Raw genomic sequence first — 18,824 nt, 5'->3', positions numbered from 1 at the left:
TTGACATTTTGTTCCCTCTGCTTTTATTAGATGACTCTTCATTCTGTATTCCTTACAGGGAGCTAGCATTTGTCCCGAATCTGTTAACCATTTGAAAATTGCCTTCTGTCCATTTTTGTATTGGTTAGTAGTTTATCATACTAATTGGTAAAGCTCTTTGAAATGAGTCTTTCTTCTTTTGCGAGTAGCAGATATTTTCCTAGTTTGCTTATCTTTTGATTTTGTCTGATTCGTAGGCACTAATATCTTTAGGTTTATGAAAGTGGTCTGTCAGACTTCTTTGAGGTTTACTCTTGTGTATCTGTCTCTTTTGTCAAATTTTTTAATATATATATAGATATACAAGCATTAGTGAATGTCATCATAGAGGCATAGCATGCTTGTACCATCAGATTGAAATACATGATAATTACTGTGTTTTTTAAGCCTTAATAATGATACTACTTAAAGACTTTGTTCCTTGAACCATATTTTAGAAGCCTTGGAAGTCAGTATTTTTTTATTCTGACAGATGTAATATGATAAATAGTAAAGTTCTGAATTTTCCAGCAGCTATTTTATTTATATAACCCTTTGTTTCTTTAATGGTAAAATAAAGTAATTAAGGCAGTAGATTTTGGAATTGTTATGATGTAGCAACTAATATCAGAGAAGACAGTAGCAACCCACTCCAGTACTCTTGCCTGGAAAATCCCATGGACGGAGGAGCCTGGTGGGCTGCAGTCCATGGGGTCGCAAAGAGTTGGACATGACTGAGCGCCTTCACTTTCACTTTTCACTTTCATGCATTGGAGAAGGAAATGGCAACCCACTCCAGTGTTCTTGCCTGGAGAATCCCAGGGACAGAGGAGCCTGGTGGGCTGCCGTCTATGGGGTCGCACAGAGTCGGACATGACTGAAGAGACTTAGCAGCAGCAATAGCAACTAATACACAATTCTCATATCTTGCAGTTGTATAGTACTTTGTATTTTTCAGAGGGCATTTATAGATACCATATCATCTGATGTGTACAGCTAGATGGGGTAAGAGTTACTGCATTTTAACAGATGAAGAAACCACACTGGGAAGTGAGGTTACTTTACTAAGAGTAATGACAGTACGGGAACTAGAACCCAGGACTGCTTTCTGTGTACTGTATCAGCTTCTTCTGACTGGTTACTGAATGTGATTTTACAGGAGAGGACCCAGTCTATGCAGCAGAATGATCTAGATAATATTATTTCTCACATTAATAACATTTACTACTTTTGAAAAATAACCAAACAAGCTAATTAATTGAGGGTATTTTTGGTGCATATGTATGTGAGATACATAGAAGAAAATGCATTGTAAATTAATTTCAGACTTAATTATCTTAACAAAGAATGGGAGAAAAGTCTTTTCCTACTTTTAAAAATGTTTATCAGGGTAGACTAGGCTATGAAAAACCCAAACATAATTGTTGAATATAATAGATGTTTATTTCAGATGATGAGGACATTCTCTTTTATTCTATCATTTTGGGGTTGGGACCCAGGCTAAAAAGAGCTCTTTCATTTTAACACATACTTTCCATAGATCCTGGGAGTTCTCTCCCTCTCAGTAAGCCAGAAGGAAGAGTAGCATGGAATGATGTGTGTCTTGCCTTCTGAAGAAACACTTGACTCTACATTCCATTAGATAAGGGTCAGTTACTTGCCAAATCTAAATGCAGAGGAGGCTAGACAGTGTATTCAGCTGTGTACCCGAAAGAACCACAAACTGAATAGCTAGCAGTCTTAACTTAGGAACTTACTGCTTTAAAGTTTTCTTAAGGGTAAAAAAGTCAGGATTATATATTATAGAATTATAATTTGTAATATTCTTCCCAATGTAGGAATTACACTGTCAGAATATTTCCGTGACATGGGCTATCATGTCAGTATGATGGCTGACTCCACCTCTCGATGGGCTGAGGCTCTTAGAGAAATCTCTGGTCGTTTGGCTGAAATGCCTGCAGGTAACTCTTTATATTGCTTATTGTATAAGCAAGACTGATAGGATTTGGGGGTTGGCTAGAACTTTGCTTTTAAAATTTTCTTTTCATTTTTCAGATAGTGGATATCCTGCATATCTTGGTGCCCGTTTGGCCTCTTTCTATGAGCGAGCCGGCAGAGTAAAGTGTCTTGGAAATCCTGAGAGGGAAGGGAGTGTCAGCATTGTAGGAGCGTAAGGACCCAAACTATTTACTTATTATAAGAAAAAAGTTACTTTATTTTAAAGAGATAATGTTTAGCCCCACTGAGGGAAGTGCTTCTTAACCAAGGTTGTGCTGGAGTGACCCAAGGGGCTCTTTAGAACGCACATGTTTAGGTCATCTCTACTTGCGCTGGTTTCATAGATTTGACTTACCTAGCAACAATTTAGAAAATTATAGACATGTTAAGGTAAGATCCTATCACGATAAAAAAGATATGAAGATTCACTATCCCCACGTACAGCCATACCCTGTTCTCAGACCTTTTCCTTCCTTCTTGCTTCATCTGTTTTAATTAGAAAAATGAAACAGATTATGATTAAATGTCTGTCTCGTTTCTCAGACTAGAAGGTTTTAGCGGTTGTCACTCTTAACTTTCAACTTAGTAAACTGGTTTTTATTTAAGGTTTTTATATAAGGTTTTCTTTCCAAAGATTGTATTTCTTAAGTTATTTACATTAAAATTGACTTCAAAGAAGTGCTTTTATTTTATTCGTGTATTTTTAAAAATTGCTTTTATATACAAAATTATTTTCCATAAGCGTTTCTAATGACTTTTTCCTGTTTTTAGAGTTTCTCCACCTGGTGGTGACTTTTCTGATCCAGTTACATCTGCTACTCTTGGTATTGTTCAGGTATGTCTTTTCCTAGTGTAGTCAACTTCTGAGCCCTGCCCCACCCCTTAGGCTGTGCTAAGGTTGTCCGCATCATTGTGAAGCATTCAATTTAGTCACTGAAAAGTAGGCAAGGGTCAAGTCACTTTTAGCAACATTCTTACTACTCAAACTCTTTGATGCCATATGTTTTTAGCTCTTTACCTAGAATTTATAATAGACTTAATGTCTAAAGTAGTAATACATCCAAGTAGCAAACTTTTATTAGTGTTAAGAGTAATACTACACTCTAACTTTTGAGTTAGACTAACCCTAGGAATAGAAACAAATGGGCCCAAAAGGGCATAATAGCAAAATCGCACAGAAGTTTTTCTCCTTGTGGTTTGGTCCAAGGCAAGTGATCCTATCAGAGGGTGGCTCTTTTCCATTCAGTAGTAAATCAGCACCAGCAATTCACCTTGGCTCCACTTGCCTGGTAATGCTCTGCGTTTGGCTGATACAGGGCAACTGGAGGAGGTTCACCTGCGTTTTGAACTTTGGGTTCAGAACTGATTGCTCAACTTTGTGGCTCATTCTGTTAGCCACACCCAGACGAAACCAAAGCTGGAAAGTGGAAGTATAGTTTCTGGCTAGGCTGCTGCTTCCCAGGAACATGACATGAATTCTGGTGCATAGCTAGCCAACTTAGCCATTGAAAGTAAGTAAGCTTAAATGAAAGACATATTTAAATCAGGGCTGTAATTGTTTTTGACCTTGATATATTTATAAGCACATGTATTATTCATATGGGAAAAATACAGTACTTACCTATGTTTCTGTCAGTATTAGGTAAAAGGAAGTGGAAAAGGCTAAATTTACAACTTTCAAGGTTTTAACATTTGCTAAAATTTTGAATTTTAAATAACAGGGAAGTGGGGAGCAAAATTAGAAATGCCTAAAATATATGTGAATCTTTGGCCTCAGAAAATTGACTGTCATGGTGGAGTGTTCTGACAAAATGTGATCCACTGGAGAAAGGAATGGCAAGTCACTTCAGTATTCTTGCCTTGAGAACCCCATGAACAGTATGAAAAGGCAAAAGGATAGGACACTGAAAGATGAACTCCCCAGGTTGATAGGTGCCCAATATGCCACTGGAGATCAGTGGAGAAATAACTCCAAAAAGAATGAAGAGACGCAGCCAAAGCAAAAACAACACCCAGTTGTGAATGTGACTGGTGATGGAAGTAAAGTCCAATGCTGTAAAGAGCAATATTGCATAGGAACCTGGAATCTTAGGTCCGTGAATCAAGGCAAATTGGGAGTAGTCAAACAGGAGATGGCAAGAGTGAATGTCGACATTTAGGAATCAGTGAACTAAAATGGACTGAAATGGGTGAATTTAACTCAGATGACCATTATATCTACAACTGTGGACAAGAATCCCTTAGAAGAAATGGAGTAGCTGTCATAGTCAACAAGAGTCTGAAGTGCAGTACTTGGATGAAATCTCAAAAACAACAGAATGATCTGTTTGTTTCCAAGGCAAACAATTCAGTATCACAGTAATCCAAGTCTATGCCCCTACCAGTAATGCTGAAGAAGCTGAAGTTGAACGGTTCTACGAAGACCTACAAGACCTTCTAAAACTAACACCCCAAAAAGATGTCCTTTTCATTATAGGGGACTGGAATGCAAAAGTAGGAAGTCAAGAAACACCTGGAGTAACAGGCAAATTTGGCCTTGGAATACAGATTGAGGCAGGGCAAAGGCTAACAGAGTTTTGCCAAGAGAATGCAATGGTCATAGCAAACACCCTCTTCCAACAACACAAGAGAAGACTCCACACATGGACATCACCAGATGGTCAATACCGAAATCAGATTGATTATAGTCTTTGCAGCCAAAGATGGAGAAGCTCTATACATTCAGCAAAAACAAGACCAGGAGTTGACTGTGGCTCAGATCATGAACTCCTTATTGCCAAATTCAGACTTATATTGAAGAAAATAGGGAAAAGCACTAGACCATTAAGATATGACCTAAATCAGATCCCTTATGAATTATACAGTGAAAGTGACAAACAGATGCAAGAGATTAGATCTGATAGAGTGCCTGAAGAACTATGGACGGAGGTTCATGACATTGTACAGGAGACAAGACCATCCCCAAGAAAAAGAAATGCAAAAAAGCAAAATGGCTGTCTGAGGAGGCCTTAAAATAACTGTGAAAAGAAGAGATGTGAAAATTAAAGGAGAAAAGGAAAGATACAGCCATTTGAATGCAGAATTCCAAAGACTAGCAAGGAGAGATAAGAAAGCCCTCCTCAGTGATCAATGTAAAGAAATAGAGGAAAACAATAGAATAGGAAAGACTAGAGGTCTCTTCAAGAAAATTAGAGATACCAAGGGAACATTTCATGCAAAGATGGGCACAATAAAGGACAGAAATGGTATGGGCCTAACAGAAGCAGAAGATATTAAGAAGAGGTGGCAAGAATACACAGAACTGTACAAAAAAGAACTTCATGAACCAGATAATCACAATGGTATGATCACTCACCAGAGCCAAACATCCTAGAATTCACAGTCAAGGCGGCCTTAGAAAGGATCACCATGAACAAAGCTAGAGGAGGTGATGGAATTCCAGTTGAGCTATTTCAAATCCTGAAAGATGATGCTGTGAAAGTGCTGCACTCAGTATGCCAGCAAATTTGGGAAACTCAGCAGTGCCCACAGGACTGGAAAAGGTCGGTTTTCCTTCCAATCCCAAAGAAACCCAGTGCCAAAGAACGTTCAAACTGCCACACAATTGCACTCATCTCACACGCTAGTAAAGTAATGCTCAAAATTCTCCAAGCCAGGCTTCAAAAGTATGTGAATTGTGAACTTCCAGATGTTCAAACTGGATTTTAAAAAGGCAGAGGAAGCAGAGATCAAATTGCCAACATCCATTGGATCATCAAATAAGCAAGAAAGTTCCAGAAAAATACCTATTTCTGCTTTATTGACTATGCAAAGCCTTTGACTATGTGGATCACCACAAACTGTGGAAAATTCTGAGAGAGATGGGAATACCAGACCACCTGACCTGCCTCTTGAGAAATCTGTGTGCAGGTCAAGAAGCAGCAGTTAGAGCTGGACATGGACCAACAGACTGGTTACAAATCGGGAAAGGAGTATGTCAAGGCTGTATATTGTCACCTTGCTTATTGAAATTATATGCAGAGTACATCATGAGAGACCCTGAGCTGGATGAAGCACAAGCTGGAATCAAGATTCCCAGGAGAAATATCAGTAACCTCAGATAGGCAGATAACACCACCCTTATGGCAGAAAGGGAAGAACTAAAGAGACTCTTGACGAAAGTGAAAGAGGAGAGTGAAAAAGTTGGCTTAAAACTCAACATTCAGAAAACTAAGATCATGGCATCTGGTCCCATTACTTTATAGCAAATAGATGGGGAAACAGTGAGAAGCTTTATTTTTTTGAGTTTGGAGACACTGCAGACTGTGACTGCAGCCATGAAATTAAAAGATGCTTACTCCTTGGAAGAAAAGCTGTGACCAACCTAGCATAGTAAAAAGCAGAGATATTACTTTGCCAACAAAGGTCTGTCTAGTGAAAGATATGGTTTTCCCAGTAGTCATGTATGGATGCGAGAGTTGGACTATAAAGAAAGCTTAGTGCTGAAGAATTGATGCTTTTGAACTGTGGTGTTGGAGAAGACTCTTGAGAATCCCTAGGACTGCAAGGAGATCCAACCAGTCAATCCTAAAGGAAATCAGTCCTGAATATTCATTGGAAGGACTGATGCTGAAACTGAAACTCCAATACTTTGGCCAGCTGATGCAAACAACTGACTCATTTGAAAAGACCCTGATGCTGGGAAAGATTGAAGGCAGGAGGAGGAGGGGACAACAGAGGATGAGATGGTTGGATGGTGTTAACTGACCCAGTGGACATGAGTTTGAGTAAATTCCAGGAGTTGGTGACGGACAGGCCTGGCGTGCTGCAGTCCATGGGGTTGCAAACAGTCAGACACGACTGAGCGACTGAAGTGAACTGAACTGAAAGTGACTGTCAGACCTCTGAGGACTGGCCCTTAATGATCCACAACTGAATTTATTCAGAACACTTAGAGGTTTTAATTTTAAAGTGAAATGTCTTATCATAGTTAGCATTTTCTGGTTCATCTGTTTATATTGCACCATACTAGTCTTCAAAGGAGTCAGTATCTTTTGCAGTCAGATTTGACGAACTGTTAAGGAAATCCAGATAAAGTTTGATTCCTAGAAGAGCCAACTCATTGGAAAAGACCCTGATGCTGGGAAGGATTGAGGATAGGAAGAGAAGGGGGCAACAGAGATGGTTGGATGGCATCACTGACTCAATGGACATGAGTTTGAGCAAACTCCAGGAGATGGTGAAGGACAGGAAAGCCCAGTGTGCTGCAGTCCACGGGATTGCAGAGTCAGACACAGCTTAGTGACTGAACAACAACAATCCATATTGAAGCTAAAAGAAATGTTTTTCCATTTGCAAGTTTTATTCTATTTCATTTATATTTGGTATATACTTAAAAGATAAATAATTTGACCAAAACGGTATAGAATTCCATAGTTAGGACAAACAAATATGCTTCAGTACTTTAAAAAAGTTGTTTTTAAGAAAAATCTTTGTGTTTTGTTTTTGGTTTTGTTCTTAAATCAGGTGTTCTGGGGCTTAGATAAGAAACTAGCTCAACGTAAGCATTTCCCTTCTGTCAATTGGCTGATCAGCTACAGCAAGTACATGCGTGCCTTGGATGAGTACTACGACAAACACTTCACAGAGTTCGTCCCTCTGAGGACCAAAGCTAAGGAGATTCTGCAGGAAGAAGAAGACTTGGCAGAAATCGTACAGCTGGTGGGAAAGGTAAGTTGTAAGATCTCATGGAGAACAGATCTGTGAGTTACGCTGGAGCCTTTTTGGGGCTACGCTGGGTCTTCATTCCGGTGCAAGGGCTTCCCGTTGCAGTGGCTTCTCTTGTTGCAGAGCACAGGCTCTAGGCGTGCAGGCTTCAGTAGTTATGGCACACAGGCTTAGTTGCTTTGCAGCATGTCGAACCTTCCTGGACCAAGGATCGAACCTGTGTCCCCTGCATTGGCAGGCAGACTCCTGTCCACTCTACCACCAGGGAAGTTCACACTGGAGCTTTTTAAGGACAAACAGAACCTTGGATAGGCAGATTCTTGCCTGGGAAAATGAGTATTTATTAAGTATTTTTTGAACTAATAAAATTGTAGATTATTCCTTTATCCAGCAAATATTTCAGTAGCCTGCTTCTATTGTGGAAAATAGAAAGATGATTATTGTTTATAGATTATCTGTTACTGAATAACAAACCACTTTGACATTTAGTGGCTTAAATAGTGCTTTATTGCTCATGGTTTTGGGGATGGTGGTCTTACTTGGGCAGTCTTTCTTGGGTCCCCTCATATAGTTTTTGCTGTCATATGGTGGCTGAGACTCTAGTCATCTGAAAGTTTCTTCCCTCACACGTCTGGTGCCTGAGTTAGGATAACTAGAACAGCTAAGGATTGGGTAGGCATTTCTCTTTTCTGTGTTTAAAAAAAACCACATCTTAGCAGCACTTACAAGTGCTAAAAGGTAGAAGCAGCAGAGATGTCCTGGTTTCCCACACACGTGCATGCATTCACATATTGCATATACAGTGAAATATTATTCGAAGGAAAATTCTAACACATGCTACAACGTGATGAACCTTGAGGGGCCATTATGTTAATAAATGAGTCACAAAACAACAATTACTTAGATATAACATATATCTAAAGTAGTCAAATTCATAGAAACAGAAAATAGAGTGGTGGTTACCAGGGGTCCAGAGGACAAAGGAAAAGGAGTTGTTGTTTAATGGGTATAGTTTCAGATTTGTAAGGTGGAGAGTTTTGGAAGTCATTTCACGGCAATGTGAACATGCTTAACCTACTGAACTACACTTACATTTATATTATATCAATAGTTTTTGCAACGAAAACAAAGGAAATCAATCAGGAAGCAATTATGAGGTGAATTTATTAATGATAGGTGATCATGTGTTGATTACTTGGTTTCTGCTTACTAATTAATTGCAACAGTTGGTCCCACATTGTGGCAGTTAGTTTCTAAAAATATATTTTTTCCTTTTCTAGGCTTCTCTAGCAGAAACAGATAAAATCACTCTGGAGGTAGCAAAACTTATCAAAGATGATTTCCTTCAACAAAATGGATATACTCCTTATGACAGGTAACCTGGCCTGGTTTTCTTTGGATATTCTATCAAGTTTTGAAGAAGGAGCTGCCTACATGTATGTTAAACCGCCCACCTGCCTTTTTTCTCATACACACACACTGAGACTCAGTGTATAGGTTTATTTTATATTTTTATAGCATACATCTAATGATCCAGTATGTTCCCTTATATTGATTTGGCTCATTCTCCAAATTATAGCTTTTTTCACTCATTATCGAACCAGCTTAATTTAGATTAAATTATGGTTTAGTGTACGGAGCCCAAGGAATCACTGCCTCTTTCAGAAGCTTTTCTCGCTACCTGTTGTGATAGCCCATGCCTCTTCTACTCTTTGCCAAAATAATACACTTTTGTGCCCTGTTTCCCAAGAGTCCTGTTTTTTTTCTTTCTACTATTGGACATCTCACCAGTCCCTATTACTTCTAACCAATGCTCTCTGTTTTTCATTATTTACCTCTGCTACTACAAGGGCTTTCCTTGTGGCTCAGCTGGTAAATAATCCGCCTGGAATGTGAGAGACCTGGGTTCGGTCCCTGGGTTGGGAAGATCCCCTGGAAAAGGGAAAGACTACCCACTCCGATACTCTGGCTTCGAGAATTCCATGGACAATACAGCCCATGGTGCCACAGAGAGTTGGACATGACTGAGCAACTTTCACTTTCACTACCATGGCCAAAAAGTTCCCATTTCTTTTAAACTTGGATAATTTGAACCTTTCATCATAGATTATAACTTTTCCTCCCTCAAATCATATTTGGTCCCATATAAGACTGTAGGAACAAATAGATTAACAGAATATAGGACAAGCAGAAAATATGACAATATAATCAGTAAGGCAGAAACTCTAGGAACCAGGCACACAAAGAGAACTCCATAAGGGAAAATTCTATGAAAAGAGAGTGTACATGAAATTGTGTATGCAAATAAGTTTAAATGTGTTAGAAATTTTATTAGAATGCATGTGATCCAAGTTGACTATTGTGTGTCTTTATTATTAAAAGGTATGTGTAAATGCAAGTGAACACTTTAGTGGAGAAGGGGGCTGCTTATTAGCTCTAGGAAATTACAGTTCCCTGCTTTCCTATTATTTATTCAACCTTAACTAACTATCACAAGGGACTCTTTACAACTTTGTTATTTTCCATTTGGGTTACTGCTTTAACTGCACTGTACACAAACACGCTCTCAGAGAGTCATTAGATTGTAGCAGTACGGTTTTATTGTGATGTTCATCACTCTTAAATAAAAGAAAGCATATGCCTCCATGTCTCTATCCACCCCACATTCCTGAGACATCTCCAAAAACTCTGGTTAAGTGTTACTAATCTTTTCCACTATTTTTTTTTTCATTCCTTAAGTATCATGCCATAAATATAAGTAGTGTGCATATCTAAATAAAGAAACTAATGCTCTGGTATTACACAGATGAAATAAAAAGTATGAACTTGCTTTCGATTTTCTGTTTTATTATTTTGACTTTCATTTATCCTAGGTTCTGCCCATTCTACAAGACAGTGGGGATGCTGTCCAACATGATTGCATTTTATGATATGGCCCGCAGAGCTGTTGAAACCACTGCTCAGAGTGACAATAAAATCACATGGTCCATTATCCGTGAGCACATGGGGGAGATCCTCTATAAGCTTTCCTCCATGAAATTCAAGGTATATTGTTTGTACCATAAACTTCTTTTAGTAGGAAGTGTTTCTTTTTGATTTTTTGAAATATTTGGTTCTCAAACTTGGTGTGTGAAACTTGCATTTATCATTTTCACACATGCTCGGGTTATGTAAAAGCAAAGCAGACCTCAAAGCTGTGTTCAAATAGGAATTCTAGTGATAAAGATTATAGTATGTCATGTCTAAAATAAATGCTGACGTGTTTTCCCTTTTGTCTTAACCACCAGGCAGTTTAGAACTAAAATCATTGCTAAGCAGCAGTTACCTTACCTCAAGTACTTGTTGTTATCTGTCTAACCTCCATGCTCCTTCTTGAAATGATTTCTGCTGCCTGGTTATTTTTATTATCCTACTATACACATCATTTTTACTTTTAAGTGGCTCATTGTTTGGGAAGTCCACATAGATAAGTGAAATTATCGATGGAAACTCAAATGTGTAAGACTGTTTTTAAAATACTTGATCAGTCGAGTTGTATTTATTTCTAAATCATGATATCCAAGTATAGTTACTAATCTCCTATTGAGATATTGAGACGGATTCTTTGAATGTGTATGTTAAGATTGAAAGTAAATTTGTACAAAGAGATACTCACTGTATCAAGGATTTTAAAATATCCACGTGGTTTGAGTCCTGTCTTTCCACTTCAAAACTGATAACCTAAGGAAATAATCAGATTTTGATATGGATACATGTAGAAGATTGCATATCAGACTTCTTAAATGTCATCCAAAAGTGGCGGAGCCAGCAGTACATTGCGCCATGTACCTTACAACAAAAATATTATGAAGACATTGACATCATACATCTTTTTTCAAGGAACATCCAAAGACACAGGGACATGGTTATGGTATAATGAGTGGGGAAAAAAGTCAGGTTGCAAAGAAATTCCACATGTAATTTGATCCAAATTTTATTTTTAAAAAATTACACATTCATAGGAAAATGATAAAAAGATACTCAATAATGTAATAATGATGACTTCTGGTAGTCTATTATTGCCACCAGGGAGTGGTATAACTAAAGGTGCTATCATTTTTATGTTTACAGGTACATTGTATCTAAATAACATGTTATTTTTTAGTATCATTCGGTATTTTTCTGTAGCACTATTTTGTGGCTGAAGAATATTTTCCTTTTCTTATGCATTTGGAGGTTTTTGATATGGACAACTTTGTTAATGCAGTTGGGTTTGTGTATCTTCCTCATATATGTTCTCAAAAGTAGAATGATTGGGTCAGAGGGCTTAAACACTTTAAAGTCTCTTTTGTACATTTTACTCAATTTAGTTGCTTTCTATACAGATTTTAAATAGGGTGCATTTTGAGGTTATTTCATGTCCCAGCATGGTAATGCCAGGCCCTGAATAGTAAATTTGTTTTGATTAAATTAATTCCAACTATGTATATACAAAGAGGAATGTATCTAATACACATTGCTGCATAGTTTCAGTTTCCTAGTATTTTGCATATTGTCAAGGGTAAATCCTTTGGCTGTTGAACACAGTTAGCAGGCAGGACACAAAACTGAAATTTTATCTTCTGTTTATGGTTAGACTATTCCTTTATACATTTTACCCTTAAAGGAAAAATAATAATCCTGCCTCTTGCCTTGTGTTTTACTAGTGCATCTCACTTAACCTCCTGCTCAAATACAGTAAATACAAATAACTCACTATGTGTTACAAAAATTATTTTCCAAAGGTAAATTGAATTCTATAATGTCTTTTTTCAGGATCCAGTGAAAGATGGTGAGGCGAAGATCAAGGCCGACTATGCACAACTTCTTGAAGATATGCAGAATGCATTCCGTAGCCTTGAAGATTAGAACTGTGATCTCTCTCCTCCTTTTCCTCAGCAAGCTCTCATACGTGTATATTTTCCTAAATTTCTCATCTTGGACCCTTTGCTTCTTTACTGTGCAGGTTTGAGACTAGTGCCTCTGTGTGTAATCATTTGTTTCCCCATTTATTTGATAGGTCTTATATAAAACAAACATTCCTTTGTTCCAGTGTTTGAAGGGCCCCCCCTGAACATCTCTCCGAAGTGGTGAATGTAGTAAATTTGATACACGATGGCTACACTACTGTAAACGTGTATGTGACGTCTCTCCTTGTCCTAGGTTTACCCTTTCCTCATCACTATTAAATTGTAAACAGGACTGCTGCATGTTACTCTCTTTGCAGTGGATTTGGAATGGAAGGCCAGACTTCTATACATTTTGACAGGTACTTTGTGAAATGACTTTACTTGCAGCTTAGCATTTTGCTAAGTAACTGCTTTACAGGAAATAATTGCTTTTTTTAAAACATGAATGATTAATGTTTTGATTATGTGTTGCTTCCCCCAGTATAAATCAAGAACATTTATGGGAAACTGTTGAAAACTATACTGTTTTTAAAGCAGACATCTGTGGGACTCAGCACAATAGATGAAATCAGTGCCCTCTAAAAAGGTAAAAAGGAGCCAGATGGTCAAACTTAGGTTAACATCACCTTGTTAAAGCCTATTTTATTTCACTGGGAAAAATTCAATATCAAGTACTATTCTACTACATTACTAGACAATTCTTTTTAAAATTACATTTAAAACAATCACGAGCACTTGATTCACATCACACCTTTTTTTTCCTCAAACATCTTAGAAGGCTAAGCTTCTGAGAATCATGTGGCAGTGTGATGGGGAGAAAAATACCACAGATAATATGTTTTGTAGTGGTTAAAGGCTGTTTGCACCTCTAAGGACCAGTTGGGCTTTGGTGATTCTTGGGGCCAGAGTGGCATTATGTTTTTACAAGATAATAACATGTGTCACATGTTTGCATGTTTGCTTTTGAACAACCAGGTTCCTGATTGTAGAAAACACTGTTCTTTCATGTGATTTATGATTCACTGGCTCGAAAGATTTCCCAGAATATCTGTAGCTGTAGCAGCATAACAGTTCCAATTCTCTTTCATAGGAATGAAGTTAATTCTAAAATCAGCAGGTGTAAGATAATAGAATTTGGGTTATGTGAAAAAAAAAAAAAAAAATTATTTCTTCCTATCTTTTAAGTATATGTTTTAAAATAATAGTTTCTGCATTTGTATGATAAAGCACACTGCAGAATAGCTCTAAAAACATCAGTTTCCCATGAAGTCTTTCTGACCAATCACGCTGGCGCCATTGCTTCCTCTTTGGGAAGAGGAAAGGGAATGTGAACAAGTCCAACAGTCTCAAACGGAAATGTAATAGCATTTATTTATGTTACGCCTCAATATGTTATTTAAATTTTTAAGTAATGTATTTCTTTTGGTCTATTAAGGAAAGATGCAGTCAATAGAGAATTCAGCTTTGTTTGTTTAAATCCTTACAGATTGCATTTTCTTACAATGTCCTGCTATTCGGGATAAGTATCCTTCTTTAACTTTTCGGAGTATTGGAAGATAAAAATTATGCAATGATTTGTTGAGATGTGGACATAATGGTGCTGCTTAATCGGTTTGCTTCCAGTGTGGCCTCCTACCTAGAGGCCCTACCTAAGACCAGTGGAAATTAAAAGAATTATAAAAATCTTTCAGTTCCTACCTTAAATCTACCAGCAAACTAGGATTGTGATAGTAATGAATGATATGGCAAAGAAAGTTTGACCAAGTTTGTCTTTTGTTGTTCTGAATTTGCTGTATACATTCTTACTCCTTTTTAAGAACGTTGGGGTGTGGCTGTGAAGCTACTAGAGAAACTTCGCTCAGAGCCTCATTGTAAGTGTCCCTCCACCTGTGTGTTGTAGAATTTCACATTGGTCACTGATCAGTTTCTTTAGTAAGAATGTGTCAAAATTACAGTAATCTTTTAAAAAAATGATTCAGTTCTATATTTATTGTGCTGTGTCTGGTCCTAAGTGGAGCCAGTTAACCAGTTTCATATGTATTTTTCCAGTGTTAAATCTCACACATTGTACCCTTTGGAACTTTCCATCCTGAAGAGTGAATCGAAGAGGTCATGTGTATTGCCTCCTTATCCTTAAGGTTTCACTATCTTTATGTTAAAAGTTGTGTATAATTGTTAAAATCTATGAAAGAATAAAAAGTGGATTTAAATTAATATTTTTTTCTTTTTTTGTGGCTGTGGCCAGATCTGCTTTAAAAAAGAAGTGTCACATTGTATTTTGGCTTGTTTTCAGTGTGAACTTTTAAAGTTTTTTATTTCTCTCTTTCTTCTTAAGATCATGAAGTTGAATTGGGGCCCTCACTACAGACTGCATAAAGTCCTATAATCATATACCACTGTGATTGGAAAATGTAGTACATGGAATCACATAGCATTCAAAATATTACTTTAAGTTGAAAAAATGAATGGTTTCTAAAAATAGACTTATAAATGAAAGGAAATCAGTGTACTCATCTCTACTTTTGGAAAATGAACTAAAGCTTTGTAATTCATAATTTTAAAGGCCAATTAATTAAGATCCAATGTAGCATGTTCACAGGGCATTTTACTTCCTTAAGTATTTTTATTTCAGTTGATGCTTTTGCACTGTGATGTTGGAGAAGACTCTTGAGAGTCCCTTGGATAGCACAGAGATCAAACCAGTCAGTCCTAAAGGAAATCAATCCTGAATATTTATTGGAAGGACTGATGCTGAAACAGAAGATCCAGTACTTTGGCCAGCTGATTTAAAGAACTGATTCATTGGAAAAGACCCTGATTCTGGGGAAGATTGAAGTCGGGAGAAGGGGACGACAGAGAATGAGATGGTTGAATGGCATCACCAACTCAATGGACTTGAGTTTGAGCAAGCTCCGGGAATTGGTAATGGACAGGGAAGGAAGCCTGACATGGGCTTACAAAGAGTTGGACATGACTGAGTGACTGAACTGAAGGCTATTTTTAACAATTTCTAAAGTAATAAGCAGTGTGAAATTAACAACTCTACATTACTATCGAGTGTCAAGTTTATACAGAGAAATCCTTAAAAATTAACTGGAAAGTTTATCGATTATAGATTGTTTGGGCGATTTTTAGTCTTCTTTGGTACTAATGCAGTATTTTCAGATTATTCATTTTACTGTATTGCCACAGTATAAGAGTATGAAGAAGGGAACTGATAAAATGCCACTGAAGTTGTTCTAAGGGCTCCCTTTTAGTTTGAGTTACCTTGAAGTTGACACTGAAATGTGTCTTTGATTGCAGGCAGTCTATTTGGGATGTGCTCCCAGGAAAGTACCAATAGGGGAATAGAGAATGAAGACAGAATTGAAGAAGACCAATAAGTGTTATCAAACAAATCAAACAAATTTTGGAGCACAGTCCTGCTGGGGAGTTGTGGGAACAGCTGAAAAATATGCACCTCATTAGCATCATTCCTTCCAAAGAACACCCAGGACTGATCTCCCTTAGAATGGACTGGTTGGATCTCCTTGCAGTCCAAGGGACTCTCAAGAGTCTTCTCCAACACCACAGTTCAAAAGCATCGGTTCTTCGGTGCTCAACTTTCTTCACAGTCCAACTTTCACATCCATACATGACCACTGGAAAAACCATAGTCTTGACTAGACGGACCTTTGTTGGCAAAGTAATGTCTCTGCTTTTGAATATGCTATCTAGATTGGTCATAACTTTCCTTCCAAGGAGTAAGCGTCTTTTAATTTCATGGCTGCAATCACCATCTGCAGTGATTTACTCCAATATTTTGGCCACCTCATGCAAAGAGTTGACGCATTGGAAAAGATTCTGATGCTGGGAGGGATTGGAGGCAAGAGGAGAAGGGGATGACAGAGGATAAGATGGCTGGATGGCATCACCGACTCCATGGACATGAGTTTGGGTGAACTCTGGGAGTTGGTGATGGACAGGGAGGCCTGCTGCTGCTGCTGCTAAGTCGCTTCAGTCGTGTCTGACTCTATGCGACCCCTGACATGGCAGCCCACCAGGCTCCCCCGTCCCTGGGATTCTCCAGGCAAGAACACTGGAATGGGTTGCCATTTCCTTCTCCAGTGCATGAAAGTGAAGTCGCTCAGTCGTGTCCGACTCTTAGAGACCCCATGGACTGCAGCCTACCAGGCTCCTCCGTCCATGGGACTTAGTGGGGTGCCAATGCCTTCTCCGACAGGGAGGCCTGGTTTGCTGCAATTCATGGGGTCGCAGAGTCAGACATGACTGAGCAACTGAACTGAACTGAACTGATCCCACCTGGGATGCAAGGAAGCTAGAGTACTTTTCAGCATCACTATTGGGCAGTCAGCAATTTATTGGAAAAGACCCTGATGCTGGGAAAGATTTAGGGCAGGAGGAGAAGGGGACAATAGAGGATGAGATGGTTGGATGGTATCACTGACTCAATGGGCATGAGTTGAACGATGATGAAAGCTGCTGTCAGTCATCCACTGAAGGCTGTTCCCACAAAGATAAGGAGAATCAGTGACCAACACATGCATATAAATAGATCAGGTTCTGGTGGCCACAGAAAATCCTTTGCAAAGAGATTCACATGCATGTGACCCCATGGACTGCAGCCTGCCAGGCTCCTCTGTCCATGGAATTTTTCAGATAAGAATACTGGAGTGGGTTGCCATTTCCTGATCCAGGCATCAAACCTGCATCTCAGCTGTGTCTCCTGCATTGGCAGGTGGATTCTTTTATACCACTGAGCCACCTGGGAAGCCTGCAAAGAGATGTAGGTGCCAGCAATTGGGAGATCAGCTAGTGGGCACTGAAATGGTAGCCATGGCCAAGGAGATTCAGGTGGGGCACTCTAAGCGACTACTTCAGGCCTCTTAAGAACCCAGGGGAAAAAAGATCATTCAATCAGTAACTGAAAAGCCATTGTTCTGCAACATAAAGCAGCACCCGGTAAAAGAATCAGGATACTTGGGAAAAAGTGTTTAAAAGAGAATCTCTTCAAAAAGATGTTTTTTAAAAAGCAGATAGTTCACACACCAATTATGCTTATAAATAGGCTGATGTGGGTTTAGTGCTTCTGAAGGTAAAGCAGCTTCTTGAATGAAAGGGGGTTTTGATCGTATTTTCCAACCCCCTCATAATACAGAAGAGAAACCAGAAGTCCAGAGAGGTTAGCTGATTTGCTCCGTGTCACAGAGAAAGTAAAGCTTCCCGGAGCTTACTCAAACTCGTGCATCAAGTCGGTGATACCATCCAACCATCTCATCCTCTCTCGTCCCCTTCTCCTGCATTTAATCTTTTCCAGCATCAGGGTCTTTTCCAGTGAGTCAGTTCTTTCATCAGCTGGCCAAAGTATTGGAGTTTCAGCATCAGTCCTTCTAATGAATATTCAGGACTTATTTCCTTTAGGATTGACTGGTTGGATCTCCTTGCAGTCCTAGGGACTCTCAAGAGTCTTCTCCAACACCAACTTTCAAAAGCATCAGTGCTTCGGTGCTCAACTTTCTTTATAGTCCAACTCTCACATCCACACATGACTACTGGAAAACCATAGCTTTGGCTAGACGGACCTAGCAATATAATGTCTCTGATTTTTACTATGCTGTCTAGATTGGTCATAGTTTTTCTTCCAAGGAGCAAGCATCTTTTAATTTCATGGCTGCAGTCACCATCTGCAGTAATTTTGAAGCCCCCAAAAATAAAGTCACTGTTTCCGTTTCTTCCCCATCTATTTGCCATGAAGTGATAGGACCGGATGCCACGATGTTAATTTTCTGAATATTGAGCTTTAAGCCAACTTTTCACTGTCTTCTTTCACTTTCATCAAAAGAGTCTGTAGTTTTTCGCTTTCTGCCCATAAGTATATGGGCAGTATAATATGCCCATCTGCATATTTGAGTATATTTACAAATATAATTGATATTCTCCCAGCCATCTTGATTCCAGCTTGTGCTTCATCCAGCCTGGCATTTCATATGATGTATTCTGCATATAAGTTAAGTAAGCAGGGTGACAATATACAGCCTTGACATACTCCTTTTCCAATTTGGAACCAGTCTGTTGTTCCATGGCCATTTCTAACTGTTGATGCATACAGATTTCTCAAGAGACGGGCCAGGTAGCCTGGTATTCCCATCTCTTTTAAGAATTTCCATGGTTTGT

The 18,824-nt window shown here is 38.6% G+C and overlaps 1 protein-coding gene across 1 annotated transcript in view; it reads left to right on the top strand.

The window, feature by feature from the left end:
* ATP6V1A (ATPase H+ transporting V1 subunit A) overlaps nucleotides 1-14,864 on the top strand; it is a 60,493-nt gene extending 45,629 nt beyond the window's left edge. Inside the window, exons 9-15 of the mRNA XM_086405881.1 lie at nucleotides 1,857-1,979; nucleotides 2,074-2,188; nucleotides 2,788-2,851; nucleotides 7,522-7,725; nucleotides 9,003-9,097; nucleotides 10,596-10,767; nucleotides 12,517-14,864. Of these exons, the coding sequence (XP_086262007.1) occupies nucleotides 1,857-1,979; nucleotides 2,074-2,188; nucleotides 2,788-2,851; nucleotides 7,522-7,725; nucleotides 9,003-9,097; nucleotides 10,596-10,767; nucleotides 12,517-12,609 (866 nt within the window). The 3' untranslated portion in view covers nucleotides 12,610-14,864. The remainder of the gene's footprint in view (nucleotides 1-1,856; nucleotides 1,980-2,073; nucleotides 2,189-2,787; nucleotides 2,852-7,521; nucleotides 7,726-9,002; nucleotides 9,098-10,595; nucleotides 10,768-12,516) is intronic.
* Nucleotides 14,865-18,824: the final 3,960 nt, after the last annotated feature.

Source organism: Bos grunniens, chromosome 1 (genome assembly GCF_055505025.1).
Source record: "Bos grunniens cultivar Pamir isolate PY7600 chromosome 1, Bosgru_T2T1.0, whole genome shotgun sequence".
NCBI classification, from domain to species: Eukaryota; Metazoa; Chordata; class Mammalia; order Artiodactyla; family Bovidae; genus Bos; species Bos grunniens.
The sequence above is the reverse complement of the archived record's forward strand: the minus strand, read 5'-3'. Positions and strand labels throughout refer to the sequence as shown.